We start from the raw sequence: 21,392 nt of genomic DNA, 5'->3' as shown, positions 1-21,392 counted from the left end.
AACATTCATATAGTAATCTTCTATGGGCACGTATAGTTAAATGAAGAACAAAAATAAAAACAATAATCGGATTTCGAACACTGGGCGCAAAACTATGGCACCACATTAGTTGAAGAGTTTTATCGGTAAAAGGCACACAAAATACCTCGAATATTTTTGAGCGCCGTTTCCTCAGAAACGACGAGTATCTACGGATAAGCCGAGACACGTGTTCGCTTATTCTGGCACCTCTTCCACTGAGCGAAGTTTGTGCTAACTCGAGTTATGGCACTTGCCGTGTTCTCTTTGTCAGTAGCGCTGGCGGAAGCAGTCAGTGCATGCCATGGTAGCGCTGTCGTTGCTAGAGCACTCGTTATTCATCGTCTTTTACTGTCCCTATTAACACATACCGATAAAACAATTGCCGCACGACGCTGATCTGGGACCGCTCTATCGAATCGGCGCGTGTAATTCCGCTTTATAAATAATTTTGTTTGTAACGGGAAACAAACCGACGGCTTCCGGTGACACACTGGGCATCGCATCAAAGACGTGTTGAGCACTACTTATTTGGGATGACTGCAGCTACACAGTGTAAAAACGAAATAGCAAACATCTGCTGAAACACCTGAGAAAACGCGACTGACGACTCTTGAGACAGGCACGCTGCATAAAACAGCTTCAAACACCTGATTACAAACGAGTTGATTCGTTAAATAAGTGACGATAAGCATGTAACAGTTTTATGAGTGAAAACACAAAACCGCAATTATGTTGGTTTAGTTAGTTCTGCAATATTCACCCATAGACTAATGAAAAATGGGAACTAAATCAAGGCAAATGCAAATGAAACGATTCCAAACTAATTCCAATGAGCTACAAGAAGTTTTTTGTTTTTTTTCGCAGTCTGGGCATATATATTCTGTCATAGTTTGTTATAAGTCTCTAGGCGTCCTCATTATCTTAAAACACTGGATGAGTTTAGTCTGAGTAAGAAAGAAGAGCTATTTTTTTACGCATCTAGATATATGATGTATATATGTCGTACAATAATCTGTTCGGTGGTATATGTTAAAACTGTGTGCAAAATATGTTGCGAAAACAGTTATCAGGGGAGAGTGTTGAGCCTTAAGGATAGTGTACGTAGGAACACGCGATATTTACAGTTTGGTGTTAAAATCTAGGGAGGAATTGCCGAATTTCATGGGCGAATGCATATAGTGACTCCCATAAGCAATTTCCAGCATTTTCTAATGCCTTTGTTGTTGTGCAGCATTTCTAAATATTTTCAGTTCTGTTCATTTAAGTGCTGTATAATGCATTAAAAGTATTTGCATGATATTATCAATTCCTCAGTTACAGTTTCATGGTGATTAAAATTCTATGTATTTTTAAAACTAGTTATTCGGCATGTGGGTGATGAAACCATAGTTTGTTGGTCGTGCACCAACGTATACCGTGAAACAGAAGACAGTCTCCTACTACAGAACATGTGATTTTTAGAAATGAATTCAGTTTCTTTAATGTCTTAACAATTTTATTTGTCTTCAAATTGGAAATCTGAATCACTTTGTAATACCGTCTATTTATAAATGTAACTTTTGACTGGCCTTTGATGATACTTCTACTTATTTTGATTCCACTTACTAACTATTGGTATGTAGTAGTATAACGGTGAAACATATAGACTAAAAAATACAGTTCTAACAAGATCTTCTCGCTGCGAATTCAGTAGAATATTTGCTCCTAGATACATGTACCCTGGAACATTTTTTTTACATTTGGAAAAGCCTTACTTACGCAGAGTAATTTTTGTAATTTCGGAAAAAGATTGTAACACATAAAAAGTAAATGCCAGATTTTAATGGGGGAATAGTGGAATAGGAGCATATATTAAACTTCTATTACGGAGCTGGCTTCAGGTGAAAGACTGAAAATTGTTCTAAGGTACAACACTCTCCATTAGTAAAAAAGTAATAAATTGAAACGTTATGTCTGTGCTGAAGTTTTACAGCAAGAACAGCGGAAATGCAGTAAGCTATAAAATGTTTTCCTCTGAGGTTCTGTGTGGGAGGAGGGAGGGGCAGCGAGAAAGGTTTCGGAATGGCTCGAAATTATGTATAAAGTTTGTCTGAAAACACTAAAGGCACTCTTTACCAAATACTAGATGACGGTTGCCTAGGTAACTCACGAGCAGCTCGCTACGCTGCCTTACTCAAAACGTATACTCGTTTCCAGCTTTAATATTTCACTTATCGTGTTAAAACACTAATGTAAGATTACAACTCATAACGAGTAGATTGTGATAGTATTTTACATTTTTAAATTCGGCCAATAATTATACGCAAAACTGAAATTGAAATTTTTGTTGCCCCTGCAAGTTGTTACACAGGTAGCCAGGAACTGGTATTGGGTGGCTGGGTGACCGGTTAGCAGTTTAGTAATATTGCACATCACACAGTGCACATTTTGCTAAAAATGGTTTCGGATCAAATGACCACCCGAGGGTCTGAAAAATAATTAAAAGAAAAATTTAAAAATAAAAACTGTCAAATGTTTTATGAAGTGATTTATCTAAACGTAAGAAGTGAAATAGATTAGAGAAACATTTGACGTGCCTTTGAATGTTGCTCGAAATTATGAACAGCAAATGAGGTGCCGATTGAGAACGCGCTTCTATTACTCACAAATAGTCAGGGTGAACCTGGACCTTTGTTCTGTTGCTCGGTGTAGTCACCTCTTAGTCTTCTCAAATTCATCCGATTTTTATAGAGGTCGGATGATAATCACGAAGCATTGTATCCTTGTGCTTTCGACAGCTAAATCTTTAACGTAATTTTTTTAATGGGTAGATATATCACCGCATTATAACTGGTTGCCATATATTTTAATATGTGTTTTAACGTAATGAGCATATCTTAATATTGTTCCTAAGTATTTTTCGGATTCGATGATGGTACAATAACCCGGAACTAATTATCATTTGTAATAAAAGTCGCCGCTCTGTGACTGAAATAAAACAAAAATTAAAACTTCACTGACTGACAAAAAAGTTACGCACCTGCAAGGTCAGTCTGATGTGCATGAAATTTCTTACACTTATAACTATCAGCTATTCTGTAAACGATTAAAATTGTGATGATCGGTACTCGTCAGATTACACCAATGGCTGGACGCCAAATGAGGCCGAGCTGCTGAATCGCCATATAAAGAGTCTGATACAATTCGTCTCTACATCTACATCTACGTGATTACTCTGCTATTCACAATAAAGTGCCTGGCAGAAGGTTCAATGAACCACCTTCATGCTGTATCTCTACCGTTCCACTCTCGAACGACACGCGGGAAAAACGAGCACTTAAATTTTTCTGTGAGAGCCCTGATTTCTCTTCTTTTGTCGTAATGATCATTTATCCCTACGTAGGTGGGTGCCAACAGAACGTTTTCGCAATCGAAGTAGAAAGCAGTTAACAGTCAACAACACAGAGGATTGTGTTTGGTGACGCGCCGTACCCGTGAGCGATGAATAGCGGAAGGGCGACACAGCATCATTTTCGGTGGTACCAAGGGAGATGACGCAAGGTGGCATTGTTTTGGAGAGACACACCCACCTTACTTATAACTTTATGGTATGGGGAGCCACTGAGTGTGATTTTAAACCATAACCGGTATTGATTCAGAAAACCTCTGACATTACAGGTGCATTTTGAAAAGTCGGGAAGCACAGCTCTTAAGTGTCTGAAGAACTTCATAATTTACAACCACGAGCTGCTGTTAAAATTTCTTTTTTGAGCAACAAGTTTGTTTCACAACAGTGACGCCATTGATTTTATATCACCTACTACGACGTTGTAAGTGATTTATGTACCTAATGATGGTCTCTGATTGGAACTGGTTGTTCAATAAAGAAATTTTTAACAGCAGATTTTGACGGTAATTCGTGAACTTCTTCAGGTACAGCAGTACGACACAGTCGAGTATCTCATACAACGCTGCGTCCTCATGTTTTACCTCTCATGAGACAGCATCTCGGCACCCAGGGCTAGTTAAGATCCAATTCAACAAGCAGCCGCTTCAGGTGCCAAGCTGAGAAGCAATATTTGTTTATAAGATGTATCGTAATTAGTAAACTCACACCTTGAAAGTTACAATAACAGGAGCAAACACATTCTGCCAAACATAAGTCCATAATCGAGCCGTTTGCGAGATGATTACGAGAATGTGATTATCAGCCAGCACTCACTTGTGTATCATCTATTGTCCTTGTTAGTACAAATTTATTTGAAATTCAAAAAATTTTGATTAAGTCCCCATCTAATTGCACTCATATTTCACACGAGGCCTACCTTAGCAATGCTGAAGCACACAATAGTAAGGGGTAAAAATTAGAAAATTTTATTAAAATTCATTCTCACTGCCACAGGCAAACTCAAATCATGCTAAAGACAGAGGGGGAAACAGAAAGCGAGCCAGTATGGTGCACTGGGTCAGGTCGTCGAAACATTACGACACTGTCTGCCGAGTGAAGATATGCATTGTGACAGAAAACCAAAGGAAGCGAGACACGCACATTCCTTAACTCGTAAGACATGCTGCAAGAAACTCTCTTCCACAAGAGCACAGAACTAGGGTCCGACACAGCATGTTATGTGAATATAGCAGAACAGGGAGGACACAAGTAGTCAACACGAACTGAACGGTCATAAACTCACAGCAGCTCCCTTTAAGTACCCCCACACTCCAGCTCTCTTCTTGAGGGATTTATGGTATTCACAATACTAATTCTCAATTCCATGATTATGATACTGCAGTGAATCTATGTCCTAGATGTTCCATCAAAGTCTATGAACTAGCTGAAGATGTACCCGAGAGGACGGTCTCCACCTGATGAACGTCCTGCTGCTCGCTGCCTACCATTTACTGATGGAGAAACTGACTGTCTTTCGACAACGCCATATCCCACGGTGCTGCCAGCACTGAACCTTAGTGCGGAAACCAGCAGAAGGGATTTTTGGGGTCCATGTCCCTGTTCAACACTCAGGCGCCTCCGGGTGCTGAAACCCACCAGGGGCAGGGGGGAGATCAACCAACCTCACGACTACCGACACCACCTACGTCGCTTGATGTTCCATCAAGGGTTAGTGTAGAATTCGCAGTGAGAACGAGTGCACTCCAGCAGCCAGCGCAAGTTCACTTCGTACTGTTCAGTGGCCGCCTCTATTCGCCGGCAACCCGCCATGGCGTCGAGATCGCTAAATCTCGCCTGAGTGTGCAACCGCTGAGCCGGCTGGACAGACGTCAACATGAATGCAACACCAGCTACAGCTGAATGAGCAATACCCGAGGCTAATGCAGAATAATGACGACTTGTAAACATTGTGAGTAAATGGTTGAACTCTAATAATGTTTTACTAGCATCGTTAACGCTTCACAGGTTCCCAACAGCTATTCAGGCTTCAAGCAGAGGTGTCTCGGACCGGCCCCTCCATAGCAAGAAATGAAATACTGCTTCAGCACGTTACGTGTTACAATATACTGCTCATTCACGCCTTTTAAAGGAGATGTTCAATGACTCGTCCTAACATTTGAATGGCATACGCTGACGTCACTGTAGTGAGTTAAGAATTCTTTCAACTACCTCCGGAACACCTTGTAAATCTTCAGAGGATTGTCATTTCACTGCTCCAGTTCTTCAACCATATCAGCGGGAGAGCCGTACACTTCACTTTTCAGACGTTCATAGGTTGTGAAAAACAAGACCATTGAGGTTAGGTGATATTTGAGGTCGAGGTGCTGACTGCGCAACCTATCCATCTGGAACCGTACTCTTGAATGAGATATCGTCTTACATCAGCTACAGAACGTGCCGGTGCCTCATCGTTACAGCTGGAGAAAGACAACGACTGTGGTTTATGCACTAAGGCGCATCAGCCCATTTTCCACAACTTGTGCGACTGTCCTCACTGCAACATTCCATGGACGATGGAATGGTCGAGGGGGCCTGGTAGCATGGCATCTCCATTCAAGGGACCTGAATCTGTTGGATTCTGGCTATGGGGGACAGTTAAAGGCATTGATGTATGCCAAAGTCATCGACAATGTGCGGACTTTACAGGAGCGTGTGACCAATCTATGTGACGCAATCCGAATGAAGCCATGTGTAACTACTGTATCTCCCCAGGCTGCTGCTTGTGACACGCCATACAGGCGTGTATTGCGGGTTGCCGCAACTCACGTTCGCTAGCTGCGCTACCCTCAGGAGACAGACGGGAACAGTCCCGCGACAGTAGAAACACGCCGGGTTGGTTTAGATCGGCCCTCCAGCAGCTGCTACGACACCGCGTGACACCAGCTTCGCCACTAGTGGCTCGATTATCACAGTAAACGGTGCTGCAACCACGGACACCATTTCTCTTTCATGAAATCCTGTGCCGCTGAACGCCGTGCAGGTATCCTTTCGACAGGAGGATATTTAGGCCACCATCCGGCTACTCTACAGCACAGAGTAATCTTTGTCTGTGTCTACAGCCAATTCATACACCGGGATTAACGCCAGTCGCACCTAGCAGCCCATCAATTAGAGTTCGCATCGTAGAGCTGAACGAGGAGCATAGTACTGCAGCGTCCATCATCGGGAATCCCACTGGTCGCTGTTGATCACGGTCTCACGGACTTCGTCCATCCACGAGTAATTAACCCCTCACTGCCGATAACCGCCACACGGACCTCATCCCTTTAAGAACATACCAGCGCAGTAGTACTGACTGAGTTTTCGATCTGATCCAAGTAGTTCGACTCACATTCCAAGAAACTGTGCTAGTGTTTTGTTTTTTTAATATTAGACTTAATAATCGTAAAATTGTTCTTTGCTGCCTGGGAACATGAATTTTAGCATCCTGTTCCCCTCAATCACTAATAAAAAAATTATGAAGAGCTTGATGAAATGCTTGACGATCAGCTGTACTACTGAAAATTTAAGCATCAATCGGTTTCGGTCTTATACTATCAACGGATATCTGTCTAAAGTTACAAACATAGATAAATATAGTAGAAATATGTTAAAAAATTACAAAGAAGTGCAAAACGAACGTGAATACTTACAAGGTTATAAACAGCTCGAGTAAATACTGAGTTTAACGTCCCGTCCACATCGAGGTCATTAGAGTAAGTAAATACAGAGTGATTATAATTAAAGTTAAACTTTCAAACCACTGCAGAAATAACACCACTGATCAGAATGACGTCAAATAGTAACGGAATATTATCGGAGAAGGGGGAAAACGTATGGTAGAACAAAACTAAATAGTTACAAAATGTAGTAGTAGATGGCGCCGTGAGCATCATAATTTAGTAGTGGTCGACAACAAATGACAAATGAATCGTACAACAACTGTACTACTCAGTGTGCATGGGTGTACAGGTGTGATACTGTTAGTTACGTAAGCCCATCCACCACGGCAAGGTCACATCACATCAGATGGGCAAAATCGGTTTTTAATTGTCCTGAGGTCAAAAACTCGCATAAAAAGCATCAATCGCATCGGTTTTTAAATGTCCTGATGCCAAAAACCGCATAAAAATCATAAATCCAAATCAAATAGGAGTATTAATTTCCGTGTGACTGGTGCAAAACATGTTCAATATGCTGTCCACCGTTTCCTGCCACAAGTTGAAATCGAGAAACAGCATGTTCCACAACTGGTCAGGTTCAGAATGTGTTGCATAGTGCGTGCCTTCAATGCAGCCAAGTTCGCAGTCGGAACACAGAACACAACATCTTACAGATAGCCCCACAGCCAGAAGTCACACGGACTAAGGTCAGGTGATCGGGACGGCCAGGCTGTAGGGAAATGCCGGCTGATAATTCTAGCATTTCCGAAATGGCACTTCAGCAGCTGCTTAACTGGATTTGCAATGTGCAGAGGTGCGCCATTTGCAGAGAAATGATCCCATCCACACACCTACGCTGTTGGAGAGCTGGAATGACGTGATTGTCCAGAAGACACTCATAGCGCTTACCAGTGACGGTACAGATAACAGGACCGGAAGCGGCTATCTCTCCCAAAAAATATGGCCCTATGATAAATGATGCCGTAAACCCGCACTACACAGTGACCTTCTTAGGATGAAGTGGTACTGGTTGATTTGCGTGTGGATTTTCCGTAGCCCATATTCGACAATTCTGTGTATTGCCTTTTCCTGTCAGATGGACGTGGGCTTCGTCTGTCCACAAAAACTTCCACTGCCGATCATTTCCCTCTTCCATCCGAGCAAGAAATTCTAAAGCAAAGGTCTCTCTTGCTGGCAGGTCAACAAGAAACAACTCGTGCATATGGGTAATTTTGAATGGATAGCAAAGGATGTTTCGTAGGATTTTACGCATCGTGCTCACGGGTATGTCCAGTGTTCGGACAATTCTCGGTGCATTACACATTTGCACACCACCATTCGTCTCCCCCCGCATTTCTGTGGCCACTGCTTCCACTGACGCCGAATCAGTTCGTTTCCTCCCTCTACCAGGTTGCACACCAAAAGAACACGTCTTTTCGAATTTCCGAATTTCCGAATCATTTTCTCCAGACCCGCGGCAGTCATCGGACCAACGCCTTTTTTTTCAAAGTGTCCGGAACTTCTGCAGAGCGACATGTGCATAGTCATCATTCTTGTAATACAGCTTTATAAGGAGAGCGCGATCCTGCACTGAGACAGTCATGGCAAATGTCGCAAACGCGAAAGAAGGAAAAGCCGTGTGCGCGACGTGTTTACACCAACTTCAGTGGGTCGTGCGCATGACAGGTGTTTTCATTTGCGTATTCTGACACATGCAGCGCCATCTATCGATCAATTTTCACACTATTTTTTTTCTTCTGCCATACGTTTTCCCTCTTCTCCGATAATATTCCGTTGCAATTTGACGTCATTAAGACCAGTTTTTAAAGTTTAACTTAAATTATAATCACCCTGTACATCTCTTAGTCATTATTTGATAGTGGATGCATCTCAGCAGTTGTAATATGCAATAAATTCCAGTATAGTAAGTTCTATACAGGATATTTAAGGGCGCACTCAATAGTGACATCAGTTAATAGTACAGTATAGACACTATTGAGAAGGCTAGAGACGTAAGTACCATCCTGTAGGTCGGAGTCATTCACTAAACCTTTTCATGATATTATATAAAATATATCGATCATGATCTTCGGCGATCTTCTTTGGTAGGTTCTCATTTAAACAGAAAGTGGAAAAAACGAAGTTTCCATTACAATGACAGAAACATCCATCCTACAGGAACAAGGTACAAATTTCTGCAACACACAAATGCTAAACAGCAGGATAATCATTGTGTAATATTGCATGAAGTGTATAAAAATGAACATATTTCACAAAATAAACGCAATGTAAATAGTATTCATAACATAAAGTAGATTTAAAAATAAAGTGCTTGAAAATAGGTACAAATTTATTTAAATTCTAGTTACATTAATAAACCATTACCATAAGGTAACGACTATGTATGTAACTTAGATGTAAATGAATGGTATCTGACAATTTGCACCTATTTTTATGTGTTTCATTTTTTAACCTATTTTATGCTATGAACATCATTTACATTATGTTTATGTTGCGATTGATGTAGTTTTTACAGATCTCATGTATTATTATGCAACCATTTTGCTACTGTTTACCATGTGCATATTGCAGAAATTTGTACCTTGCTCCTCTAGGATGGATGTTTCTTTATCTTTGTAAGGGCAACTTCGTTTACCACTTTCTGTTTACATGAGAAACCACCAAAAACGCCAAACATAATCACTTCCTTCAATCAGTTTCTAACTCATGATTGATATGCTTTATATAATATCATGAAAAAATTTACTGATGGTCTTCGACCAACTCTTCAGTGTTTGTACCATGTTGGTACTTACGTCTGTAGCCTTTTCAGTAGTGTATATACTGCTCTATTAACTGAAGTCACTATTGAGTTCGCCCTTAAATGTCCTGTGTAGAACTTTCTATACTGAAATTTATTACATATTATAACTCCTGAGATGTATTCGCTGTTAGATAACGACATGAGCTAGGTATTTACTCTAAATTGTTTAACGTTATGAGTATTCACCTTCCTTTTGTTGCTCTTTCTAATTCCTTTATAAATTTCTGTGTACTTTATTTGTCTGTGTTTGTACGTTTGAATAGGTATCCGTTGATGATTGTCTAAGACAGAAACAGTTTATGCCTAAGGTTTTCAATAAAACAGCTAATGGTCAGTTATTTAACGTCTGTTTACAGTCACCTAACAAAAATGTTTAAACTTGAGAGGAAGGGCCGAAGGATGTGGTAACAACATGCAGCCTGCCTATACACGGAGGTGACAAAAATTATAGGATACCTGCTCTCCTTTCCCCTGGCGTAGTGCAGCAGCTCGATGTGGTATGGACCCAACAAGAAGTTTGAAGTCCCCTGCAGAAATATTGAACCATTATGTCTCTACAGCCGCCCATAACTGCGAAAGTGTTTCTAGTGCAGGACTTAGAGCATGAACTGACCTTTCGACTACGTCCCATAAATGTTCGATGGGATTCATGTCAAGCGATTCGGGTGGTCAAATCATTCGCTCGCACTGTACAGAATGTTCAGATCAATGGCAAATAACGGTGGCCCGGTGACATGGCGCATTGTCATCCATAAAAATTCCATCGTTGTTTGAGAAGATGAAGTCTACAGATGGCTCCAAATGGTCTCCAAGTAGATAACTACTTCTTGTTAATGATCGGTTCAGTTGAACCACAGTACCAAGTCCATTCCATGTAAGCAGAGCCCACACAATTATGGAGTCACACCCATCTTGCATAGTGCCTTGTTGACAACTTGGATCCATGGCTTCATGGGGACTGTGCCACAGTCGAACCCTACCATCAGCTCTTTCCATCTGAAATTGGGACTCATATGACCAGGCCACGGTTTTCGAATCGTCTATAGCCCAAACGATATGGTCACAAGCCCAGGAAAGACGCTGCAGGCGATGTCGTGCTATTAGCAAAGACAGTCACGTCGGTTGTCTGCCGGCATAACCCATTAACGCCAAATTTCGCCTCACTGTCATAACAATGCACGTCCGTCATACGTCCCTCATTGGTTTCTGCGGTAATTTCACGCAGTGTTACTTGTGTGTTAGCATTGTCAACTCTACGCAAACGCCACTGCTTTCGGTCTTTAAGTTATGGCCGTCGGCCACTGCGTTCGGGAGAGGTAATGCTCAAAATTTGGTATTCTGGGCACACTCTTGACGCTTTGCATCTCGGAATAATGAATTTTCTAACCGTTTCCGAAATGTAATGTTCCATACGTCTCGCTCCAACTACCATTCCGCGTTCAGAGTCTGTCAATTCCCGTCGCGTAGCCACAATCACGTCGGAAACCCTGTCACATGAATCAAAAAATGGCTCTGAGCACTATAGGACTTAACATCTGAGGGCATCAGTCCCCTAGAACTTAGAACCACTTAAACCTAACTAACCTAAGGACATCATACACGTCCATGCCCGAGGCAGGATTCGAACCTGCGACCGTAGCAGTCGCGCGGTTCCGGACTGAAGCGCGTAGAACCGCACATGAATCACTACAAGTAAAAGCTCCGCCAACGCACGGCCCTCTAATAGCTTGTGTACTCGATCTGCATATGTGTATACTGCTATCCCAAGACTTTTGGCACCTCAATGTATTTGACGCAGTCGGAATAGAGCCAGGTGAATTTGAAAGTGTGTGTCACTCGCTGTACTGCTTCCCAGGTTGTTGCCTGCTACACACCACCAGCCATACAAGTGTGTATTGCGGGTTGCCGAAGCTCAGGTTCGCTTGCTACGCTGCCCTCAGAGCCTCGACAGTAAAAGTCCCGCAACAGCGGACACGCGCCCGGTTGTTTTCAACAGGACTTGCAGCAGCTGCCACAATATCGCGTGGAGCCAGCCTCGCCGCTAGCGACTTATATAACGCTGTAGGGGCTCAGACAGTGCTTGTCTCGGGCACCACTTCTCTTCCATGAAATCACGTGCAACTGAAAGCCATGCTGGTATCCTTCAGACAGGAGGGCGCCGCCTGGCTGCTCTCTACGTCAGTTGACGCTCCTGGCTTTAGCCGGCTATGCCTAGCAGTCCATGAACCGCACCTCACTTCGTCCATCCCACCGTACGGTCCACCCTCGAGCACCCGACTGCTCGCTGCCGACCTTGGCCTCAGAAACCTCATCCCTGTAAGAAGATTCCGGTGCAAAAGTGACTCAGTCAAGTAGTGCGACTTACGTCCCAAAAAACTGTGCCACTGTATTTTTTCATTACATTTAATCACCTTATAAATGTTCCTTGCTATTTGGGTACATTAATTGTGGAGTGTTGCTCCCATCTAAATACAAAACAGTGCGAAGAAGGGCCGAAGGATGTACCAGGATGCATGGCAACCACATGAGACACTATCTATGTTGTCTACGCTACGTAACAGACAAATGGAAATGAGAGGACCGATTGGCCCATATTAACAGGTACTGCATTCGGCACATGTCATTTTGGATCCGTGTGCTTTTATAAGCGCCCAGTATGAAAACAACATTACTTGATCCAGCACAGAAGAGGCCCCTTTCACCCACCGAATATATCGATTAGAAGCCTAAAGAACAGGATGAAAGCATAGAGACTGCATCCTAAAATGGTGCAAATACTTTCAGAATGGCGTAACGGGACTAGAAGGGCCGACCCATAAAACATGCGAAATAAAACATGGAAGCAGAAATAGAAGAAGAAGGAGAAGAAGAAGAAGAATTCTTCGAGGGCTATTTGGAAAGAAAGGTCCGATCGGTTACGAAATGGAAACCACTGTGAAGATTCGATGGAGTTATGCTCAAATGTATTGGGCAGGGTCTCCACTACGCCTGTCGACAGTTCTGAGCCCTCAGTGGGCACGAAACGATACTTAGGAAATAGTGTCTCCTGCCAAATACGAGGGTTGGTTGATAGATTTCGCCTCATGTCATGAAATTCCACGTAACATAACTGCCATACGTTTCCTTCTTCATGACAATTCTCGGCCGCACTCTTCAGAGGCGATGAAGATGCTCCTGCAGCGTTTTCGAAGGGAAATGTTTGAACACGTACAATACAGCCCGTAATTGGCTTCCCCTGAGTTTCATCTCTGCTCACATGAACCGCTGGCTATGCAGAAAGGATTTTGGCACAGACAACGACCGTGGCAAAATTGGTGGAAAGCACAGGCGGCTGCTTTCTACGACGCGGGTATTGGGAAGTCGGTACAACGCTACGAGGAGTATCTAAGTAGGAGCGGTGACAATGTAGAGAAGTTTTTGGACCATCACCGAATCATTACCATCACCGGAGGTGCATGAAGAGGAGAATAGATCGGTGGCCTTTATTCCTTACGCTAGGAGCACATCGTCTAAAATTAGAAAAAAATTAAGGAGTTTTGGAGTATGTACTATCCACGTTTCAAGACTCGGTCGCTACTCGGCCTTGTGAAAGATGATTTGGGGCTTAGGAAGCCAGTATGGTTCAAATGGCTCTTAGCACTATGGGACTTGACTTCTGAGGTCATCAGTCCCATAGAACTTAGAACTACTTAAACCTAACTAACCTGAGGACATCACACACATCCATGTCCGAGGCAGTATTCGAACCTGCGATTGTAGCGGTGGCGCTGTTCCGGACTGTAGCACCTAGAACCGCTCGGCCACCCCGGCAGGTTTGCCAGTATGGGAAGGCCTATGTCGGTCGTTCGATTCGCACAGTTCACGACAGGTGCATGGAACATAGCCGTCGTACGAGGCTACACCAGACGGAAAAGTCAACGGTAGCAGAACATTGCTTAAGGAAGGGACGAAATTTTATGAAACTGTGATAGTTGCCAACACTTTCGGTTTTTGTAACAGTGTTGATAAAGTGGCAAGTGAAATAAAGTTGGTGAATAATTAGATTAACAGAGACAATGGGTTTCCTCTTAGTAAGAAGTGGAACCCTGAACTATCCTGCATCAAAACCGAACGTTCTTCCGTGCTGCTAGTCCGAGTGTTAAAGAATAGTCTCTGAGTGCGATATATCGTTGCCGCCGGTGCTCCATAAGGACGGTGCCACTTGCCGAGTCTTGGAAGGCAACAACAATGGGGGCAGCGCATGCGCCGTGTACGATATTTGGGCCTATACAGGCGTCGATTTGCAGCCTTGGCATTAGTTCTCAGCGGGGCTCAGCAGCAGAAGCAGTATTCTTCTGAAGATGGAAAACAGTTGGTTCGCTGAAATACACTACTGGCCATTAAAATTGCTACACCAAGAGGAAATGCAGATGATAAACGGGTATGCATTCGACAAATAGATTATACTAGAACTGACATGTGATTACATTTTCACGCAATTTGGGTGCATAGATCCTGAGAAATCAGTACCCAGAACAACCACCTCTGGCCGTAATAACGGCCTTGATACGCCTGGGCATTGTGTCAAACAGAGCTCGGATGGCGTGTACAGATACAGCTGCCCATGCTGTTTCAACACGATACCACAGTTCATCAAGAGTAGTGACTGGCGTATTGTGAGGAACCAGTTGCTCGGCCACGATTAACCAGACGTTTTCAATTGGTGAGAGATCTGCAGAATGTGCTGGCCGGTGCAGCAGTAGAACATTTTCTGTATCCAGAAAGGACCGACAGGACCTGCAACATGAGGTCGTGCATTATCCTGCTGAAATGTAGGGTTTCGCAAGGATCGAATGAAGGGTAGAGACACGGGTCGTCTCAGAACCGAAATGTAACGTCCACTGTTCAAAGTGCCGTCAATACGAATAAGAGGTGACCGAGACGTGTAACAAATGGCACCCCATACCATCACGCCGGGTCATACACCATTATGGCGATGACGAATACACGCTTCCAATGTGCGTTCACCGCGATGTCGCCAAACACTAATGCGACCATCTTGATGCTGTAAAAAGAACCTGGATTCATCCGAAAAAATGACGTTTTACCTTTCGTGCACCCAGGTTCGTCGTTGAGTACACCATAGCAGGCGCTCCTGTCTGTAATACAGCGTCAAGGGTAACCGCAGCCATGGTCTTCGAGCTGATAGTCCATGCTGCTGGAAACGCCGTCGAACTGTGGTTGTTGTCTTGCAAACGTCCCCATCTGTTGACTCAGAGATCGAGACGTGGCTGCACGATCCGTTACAGCCATGCGGATAAGATGCCTTTCATCTCGACTGCTAGTGATACGAGGCCGTTGGGATCCAGCACGGCGTTCCGTATTACCCTCCTGAACACACCGATTCCATGTTCTGCCAACAGTCATTGAATCTCGACCAACGCGAGCATCAATGTCGCGATACGATAAACCGCATTCACGGTACGCTGCAATCCGACCTTTGATACGTTATGGTAGGCATTTCTCCTCCTTACACGAGGCATCACAACAACGTTTCACGAGGCAACGCCGGTGAACTGCAGTTTGCGTATGAGAAATCGGTTGGAAACTTCCCTCATGTCAGCGCGTTGTAGGTGTCGCCACCGGCGCCAACCTTGTGTGAATGCTCTGGAAAGGTAATTATTTGTATATCACAGCATCGTCTTCGTGTCGGTTAAATTTCGCGTCTGTAGCACGTCATCTTCGTGGTGTAGCAATTTTAATGGCCAGTAGTGTATTGAATGGAGCTTATTTTAGGTTCCGGCAGCAAACCCGATGAGACTTTGAATGTGTAGAGGAGTAGCTGGAAGGTGTAGCTAATTGTTACAAATTACACATTTTTGATTTTCGCTGTTGTTTCCATTTCGCGACCGATCATACCTTACTTCCGGAAAGCCTTCGTATTGGTCTTATGCTGCTAGCTCTGACACTTGCGACTGCTTCGGGGCCTGTCGAGAGAGGAGAGCGAGAGGAGTGGGGCGGCCGGCTCACCTGTACGTCGCCGTGGCAGAGGGCGCAGTGCGCGTTGCGGTAGGTGATGGCGGTGCGCCGGCTGGTGACGGGCATGCCGCCCACGGGGTCGACGGCGCTGAGGTGGTCCCGCGCCTCGCACAGCGCGCGCGACTGCCCGTCCTCCCAGGCGGGCGGGCACGAGGTGCGCATGTAGACGCCGCCGAAGCGCCGCAGCGACACGCACTCGAACGTGGCGGCGCCGCGCCGCTGCTCGCTCGCCACGAAGTGCTCCGAGTCGACGCAGCAGTCGCCGTGGTGCGCGCAGCCCGGGTCGCACATGCAGTTGCGCTCGCGCCAGTCCACCAGCTCCGACGCCGTCTCCATGCGCGAGAAGCGACCCGACGCCGGCGTCGTCGCCTGCGACGCGCACGTCGACTTGTCGTCGCACGTCCTGCAACGAGAGGCGCGGCGCCTGTTATGCCAGCAGCGTACTGAGTTCTACAAGTAAAGGCTCACTCAGAAGTACCTCCTGACGTTTCAGAAGCCGACGGCGCGAAAACTACTCACATCAAATAAAGTTTTGCATCGCCTCGGTTCCGAGAGTTCCGGAACCTGAACAGAAAATTGTAATAGAGATCAACACAAACATCATTTCCATCTCCTTTTTTTTCTCATGACAATTACACATTGCATATTGTACCACCATACAGCGAGACGTTCAGAGGTGGTGGTCCAGATTGCTGTACACACCGGTACCTCTAATACCGAGTAGCACGTCCTCTTGCATTGATGCATGCCTGTATCCGTCGTGCCATACTAGCCACAAGTTCATCAAGGCAATGTTGGTCCAGATTGTCCCACTCCTGAACGGCGATTCGGCTTACGTCCCTCGGAGTGGCTGGTGGGTCATGTCGTCCATAAACGGCCCTTTTCAATCTATCCCAGGCATGAAACTTCCTGACAGATTAAAACTGTGTTCCAGACCGAGACTCGAACTCGGGACCTTTGCCTTTCGCCAACAAGTGCTCTACCAACTGGTCTACCCAAGCACGACTCACGCCACGTCCTCACAGCTTTACTTCTGCCAGTACCTCGTCTCCTACCTTCCAAACTTAACAGAAACTCTCCTGTGAACCTTGCAGAACACTCCTGAAAGAAAGGATATTGCGGAGACATGGCTTAGCCACAGCCTGGGGGATGTTCGCAGGCATGTTCGATAGGGTTCATGTCTGAGGAACACGTTGGCCACTCTAGTCGAGCGATGTCGTTATCCTGCAGGAAGTCATTCACAAGATGTGCACGATGGGGGCGCGAATTGTCGTTCATGAAGACGAATGCCTCGGCAATATACTGCCGATATGGTTGCGCTACCGGTCGGAGGATGGCATTCACGTATCATACAGCTCTTACGGGGCCTTCCATAACCACCAACGACGTACGTCGGCCCCACATAATACCACCCCGAAATAGCAGGGTGACTCCAACTTGCTGCAGTCTCTTGACACTGTCTGGGTTCCCTCCAAACAGGTCGACGATTGTCTGGTTGAAGGCATATGCGACACTTATCGGTGTAGAGAACGTGATGCCAATCCTGAGCGGTCCATCCCGCATGGGCCCATCTGCAACACCCTACATGGTGTTGTTGCATAGATGGACCTCGCCATGGACGTCTGGATGGAAGTTTCGCATCATGCAGCCTATTGCGCACAGTTTGAGTAGTAACACGACGTCCTGTGGCTGCACGAAAAGCATTATTCAACATGGCGGCGTTGCTGTCAGGGTTCCTCCGAACTATAATCCGTACGTAGTGGTCAACACTGCAGCAATAGCCCTTGGGCGGCCTGAGCGAGTCATGTCATCGACAGTTTCTCTATATCTCCTCCTCATCCGAACAATATCGCTTAGGTTCACTCCTTTGTTGAGAGCCCTTCGGCACAAAGTAACAACGCGGACGTGATCGAACCGCGGTATTGACCATCTAGGCATGGTTGAACTACAGACATCACGACCCGTGTACCTCCTTCCAGGTGGAATGACTGGAACTGATAGGCTGTCGGACGCCCTCCGTCTAATAGGCGCTGCTCATGCATGGTTGTTCACATCTTTGGGTGGGTTTAATGACATCTCTGAACAGTTAAGGGACTGTGTCTGTGATACAATATCCACAGTCTGGGACCCTAGGTGATGCAAAACTTTTTTTGATGTGTGTACACGATAGAGGGGAACGAAGGACAGCTTACGACAAAATTGGTATGAAACATTTGTCGTTGTTTAAAAATCAGGTAAGGCTGCTTAACCAGAATTTTGTTTTTGTGTAAATTGTGGAAAAAGATTTCTGACCGAAACGACAAACAGCAAGAAAAGATTTTCTTAAGAAGAGGTTGCAAAAAAGCAGCCAGCCATTAGGAAAGTAAAGATTTATTAGCCCTTGATCCAGGTTACCATGTTTCTAAAAATATCTTCTTCAGAAGGAGTGGGTCTCGTTACATCACATGGTAGGTTGTAGTAAAACAAGAATTATCACATACCAGGGCTTTAGACAGCAGCCAGATTACATTCATCGTACTTCAGAATAAATGCCCACTGTTAAATGCCCACTCTATAGAAATATCGAAACCTAGGTCAAGGGCTAATAAACCTTTTTCGCAGCTGGTTGGATGATTTTTCAACCTCTTCAGATTTATACAGTTGCTGATTCGCAACCATGTTAAGAAGAGTGTCGAGTAGTTCACAAAATATATGTATTAAATAAGTAAGAAATGTTTATGATTCACAAACAAATATATGAGAAACACAAGACGACAAAAAAAACGCCTGGTGAAAAAAACTTTTCAACTTGTACTCAGTTGGACTTGACACAACGCACTACATTTGTAGACTGAGGTTTTCTGTAAAGCAGTTTTGGGTGCTTCTTCAAAAGATTTTGATATAAAGATTTTCTCTTTTAAATCTTTGAGGTAGTTTTAAATTTTATGCCAAATCGTAAGACAACTTTTGGAACTCAATCTTAGCTTGCAGCATTACTTGGAATCTAAATCCTCATCCAGAATGAAATTTTCACTCTCCAGTGGAGTGTGCACTGATATGTAACTTCCCGGCAGATTAGAACAGTGTAGCGGCCCGAATCTCTAATTCGGGACCTGCGGCTTTCGCGGGCAAGTGCTCTACAGACTGACCTTCCCAAGCACTACTTACGACAAGTTCTCACAGCTGTCTCATGTTTGTGCTTCAAAAATTTCTTCGTAATTTTCTTAAAATACTGGTTTTAAACACCGCATCTGAGATGTGATAGATGTCTGTTACTTTCTACAACTGATATTAATTTCCTTTGCAGTATAGTTGACGGCACATTGAAACGATCAGCAGCAGCCCTTTCGGTGATTTCACCTTTCAAAACACTTGCAACAGCTCGCTTTACTAATAGGTCTCAGACACTTTGTGTCCTAATATGTTACGTCTCATGAAACAGTATCCTGATGCCAACAGGCCAACGTTCATTCAACACAAGACTTTCTCTGACTGCAGGTGTGATCAGTTGCTGTTAAGTCTTCGAAGTACACACCCCACAAATAATTCACGGTACCCAGATATTGATGACTCCAGGTAATCCTGTATCGATGTATCCGATTTTCTATATACGGATTGTATTGGGACCTGAAGGTAGCATTGTATGTATTGTATTGTACGTTAACCGGGGACTAGAAACGACGAAGAGGCTCCGTCCCCGCCGCAGCCGCAGTGGTCCACAACCCCACGACGACTACCGCAGTCCACTTCACCCTTCCGCCGCCCCACACCGAACCCAGGGTTATTGTGCGGTTCGGCCCCCGGTGGACCTCCCCAGGTAACGTCTCACACCAGACGAGTGTAGCCCCTATGTTTGCGTGGTAGAGTAATGATGGTATATGCGTTCGTGGAGAGCTTCTTTGCGCAGCGATCGCCGACATAGTGTAGTGGAGGCGAAATAAGGGGAACCAGCCAGCATCCGCGAAGGCAGATGGAAAACAGCCTAAAAACATCCACAGACTGGCCGACTCACCGGACCTCGACAACAGTGCGCCGGGCGGATTCGTGCCAGGCACCAGGCGCCAGGCGCCAGGCGCTCCTTCCCACTCCGGAAAGCCGTACTTTAGACCACTCGGCTAACCGGGCGGGCGAAGGTAGCATTTATGAGATGCCGAAATTGGTCACCTAAATAAAAGAATTTCTGAAAAAGTACGTCAGTTTGGCGTTTTTTTCTTTGGTAAATAACTTAGGAGAGGATACAATAGGTGTATGACACCCGAATCAAGGCATACTTTCAGTCCCCGTGGGAAGTTTTATCTTAATGAGTGGACTGCGGTAGTCGTCGTGGGGTTGTGGACCACTGTGGCTGCGGTGGGGACGGAGCCTCTCCGTCGTTTCTAGGTCCCCGGTTAACGTACAGTACTTTCTTGCTCATTTATTTAGATTTGTTAATCAGTGCAATAACAGTAAACGATAACGTGTCTCAATACGTAGGGTTTATGACATAGCAAACGTCAATATGGGCGGAAGAGCACATGTGTAAAATTCACTGAAGTCCCTGCTACTTCACGGAGAGGCGCAACGACGACAGCATGTTTTGGAGATCTGTTCATTGGGTTGCCTACCTACAGGTGCGAATTAGTTGCACGTGACAGTACGAAGCACATGATATGTTTACACGTATTGACAAGCCTGCCCATTAGTGGTGTACTCCGTAACTACACCACAGCGCATATTACGGATCGAAACTTGGAGAGAAACTCTGTCAACTGGTGTGTGCGGCACTATTCTCTACGTCTCACACTAGCCTCCTGAAACCCTGTAGCTACTTATGAGCAACCCTCGAGGTACAATGGGCTGAACACGCTGTCGACACGTCTGAGGCAGCATATAAGACGGACAGTCATAAAGTTTTAATTATCCCCTCGAAAAAGTAAAGTTACTTAATTGTTATTTTTGTTCGTTTGCAGGTACGTGTCTACAGTCCTGGTGCCCATCGAAATTCCCCACAGTTCCGTAGCACACCACTAGAGGATGCAAAACAATACGGTGCAGCCCGCCCATCTCCGCTTTATCAGTGGGTGCGGGGATTTCAGTGCGTACCAGGGACTGCAGACATGTTCCTACAATTAAATAAAAAATTATATAACATTATTTTTTCGACATCATAATTGATATTTCATAAGTACCATTCGTCGTATCGCAGTACATCTACATACATGCACCGCAAGTCACCATACGGTACGTGGTGGAGGGCAATCTGTACCACTACTAGACATTTCCTTCTATGTTCCACTCTCAAACAGAGAGAGGGAGAGACGACTGTCTACAAGCATCCGTAAAAACCCTAATCTCTCTGACTTTACCTTCAGGACACTTACGCGAAATGTACGTTGGCGGCAGTAGAATCGTTCTGCAGTCAGCCTCAACTCCCGGTTCTCTAAATTTTCGTACTAGCGCCCCTCGAAAAGAACGTCGCTTTTCCTTCAGTGATCGCCATTTG

At 44.8% G+C, this 21,392-nt stretch overlaps 1 protein-coding gene across 1 annotated transcript in view; it reads right to left on the bottom strand.

Moving 5' to 3' along the window:
- LOC126233794 (uncharacterized) overlaps positions 1 to 21,392 on the bottom strand; it is a 455,553-nt gene that overhangs the window by 41,321 nt on the left and 392,840 nt on the right. The window contains exon 4 of the mRNA XM_049942885.1: positions 15,923 to 16,334. Within this exon, the coding sequence (XP_049798842.1) occupies positions 15,923 to 16,334 (412 nt within the window). The remainder of the gene's footprint in view (positions 1 to 15,922; positions 16,335 to 21,392) is intronic.

This window comes from Schistocerca nitens, chromosome 1 (assembly GCF_023898315.1).
Source record: "Schistocerca nitens isolate TAMUIC-IGC-003100 chromosome 1, iqSchNite1.1, whole genome shotgun sequence".
Taxonomy (NCBI): Eukaryota; Metazoa; Arthropoda; class Insecta; order Orthoptera; family Acrididae; genus Schistocerca; species Schistocerca nitens.
Note: the sequence above shows the minus strand (reverse complement) of the source record. Positions and strands in the feature narration are given on the sequence as shown.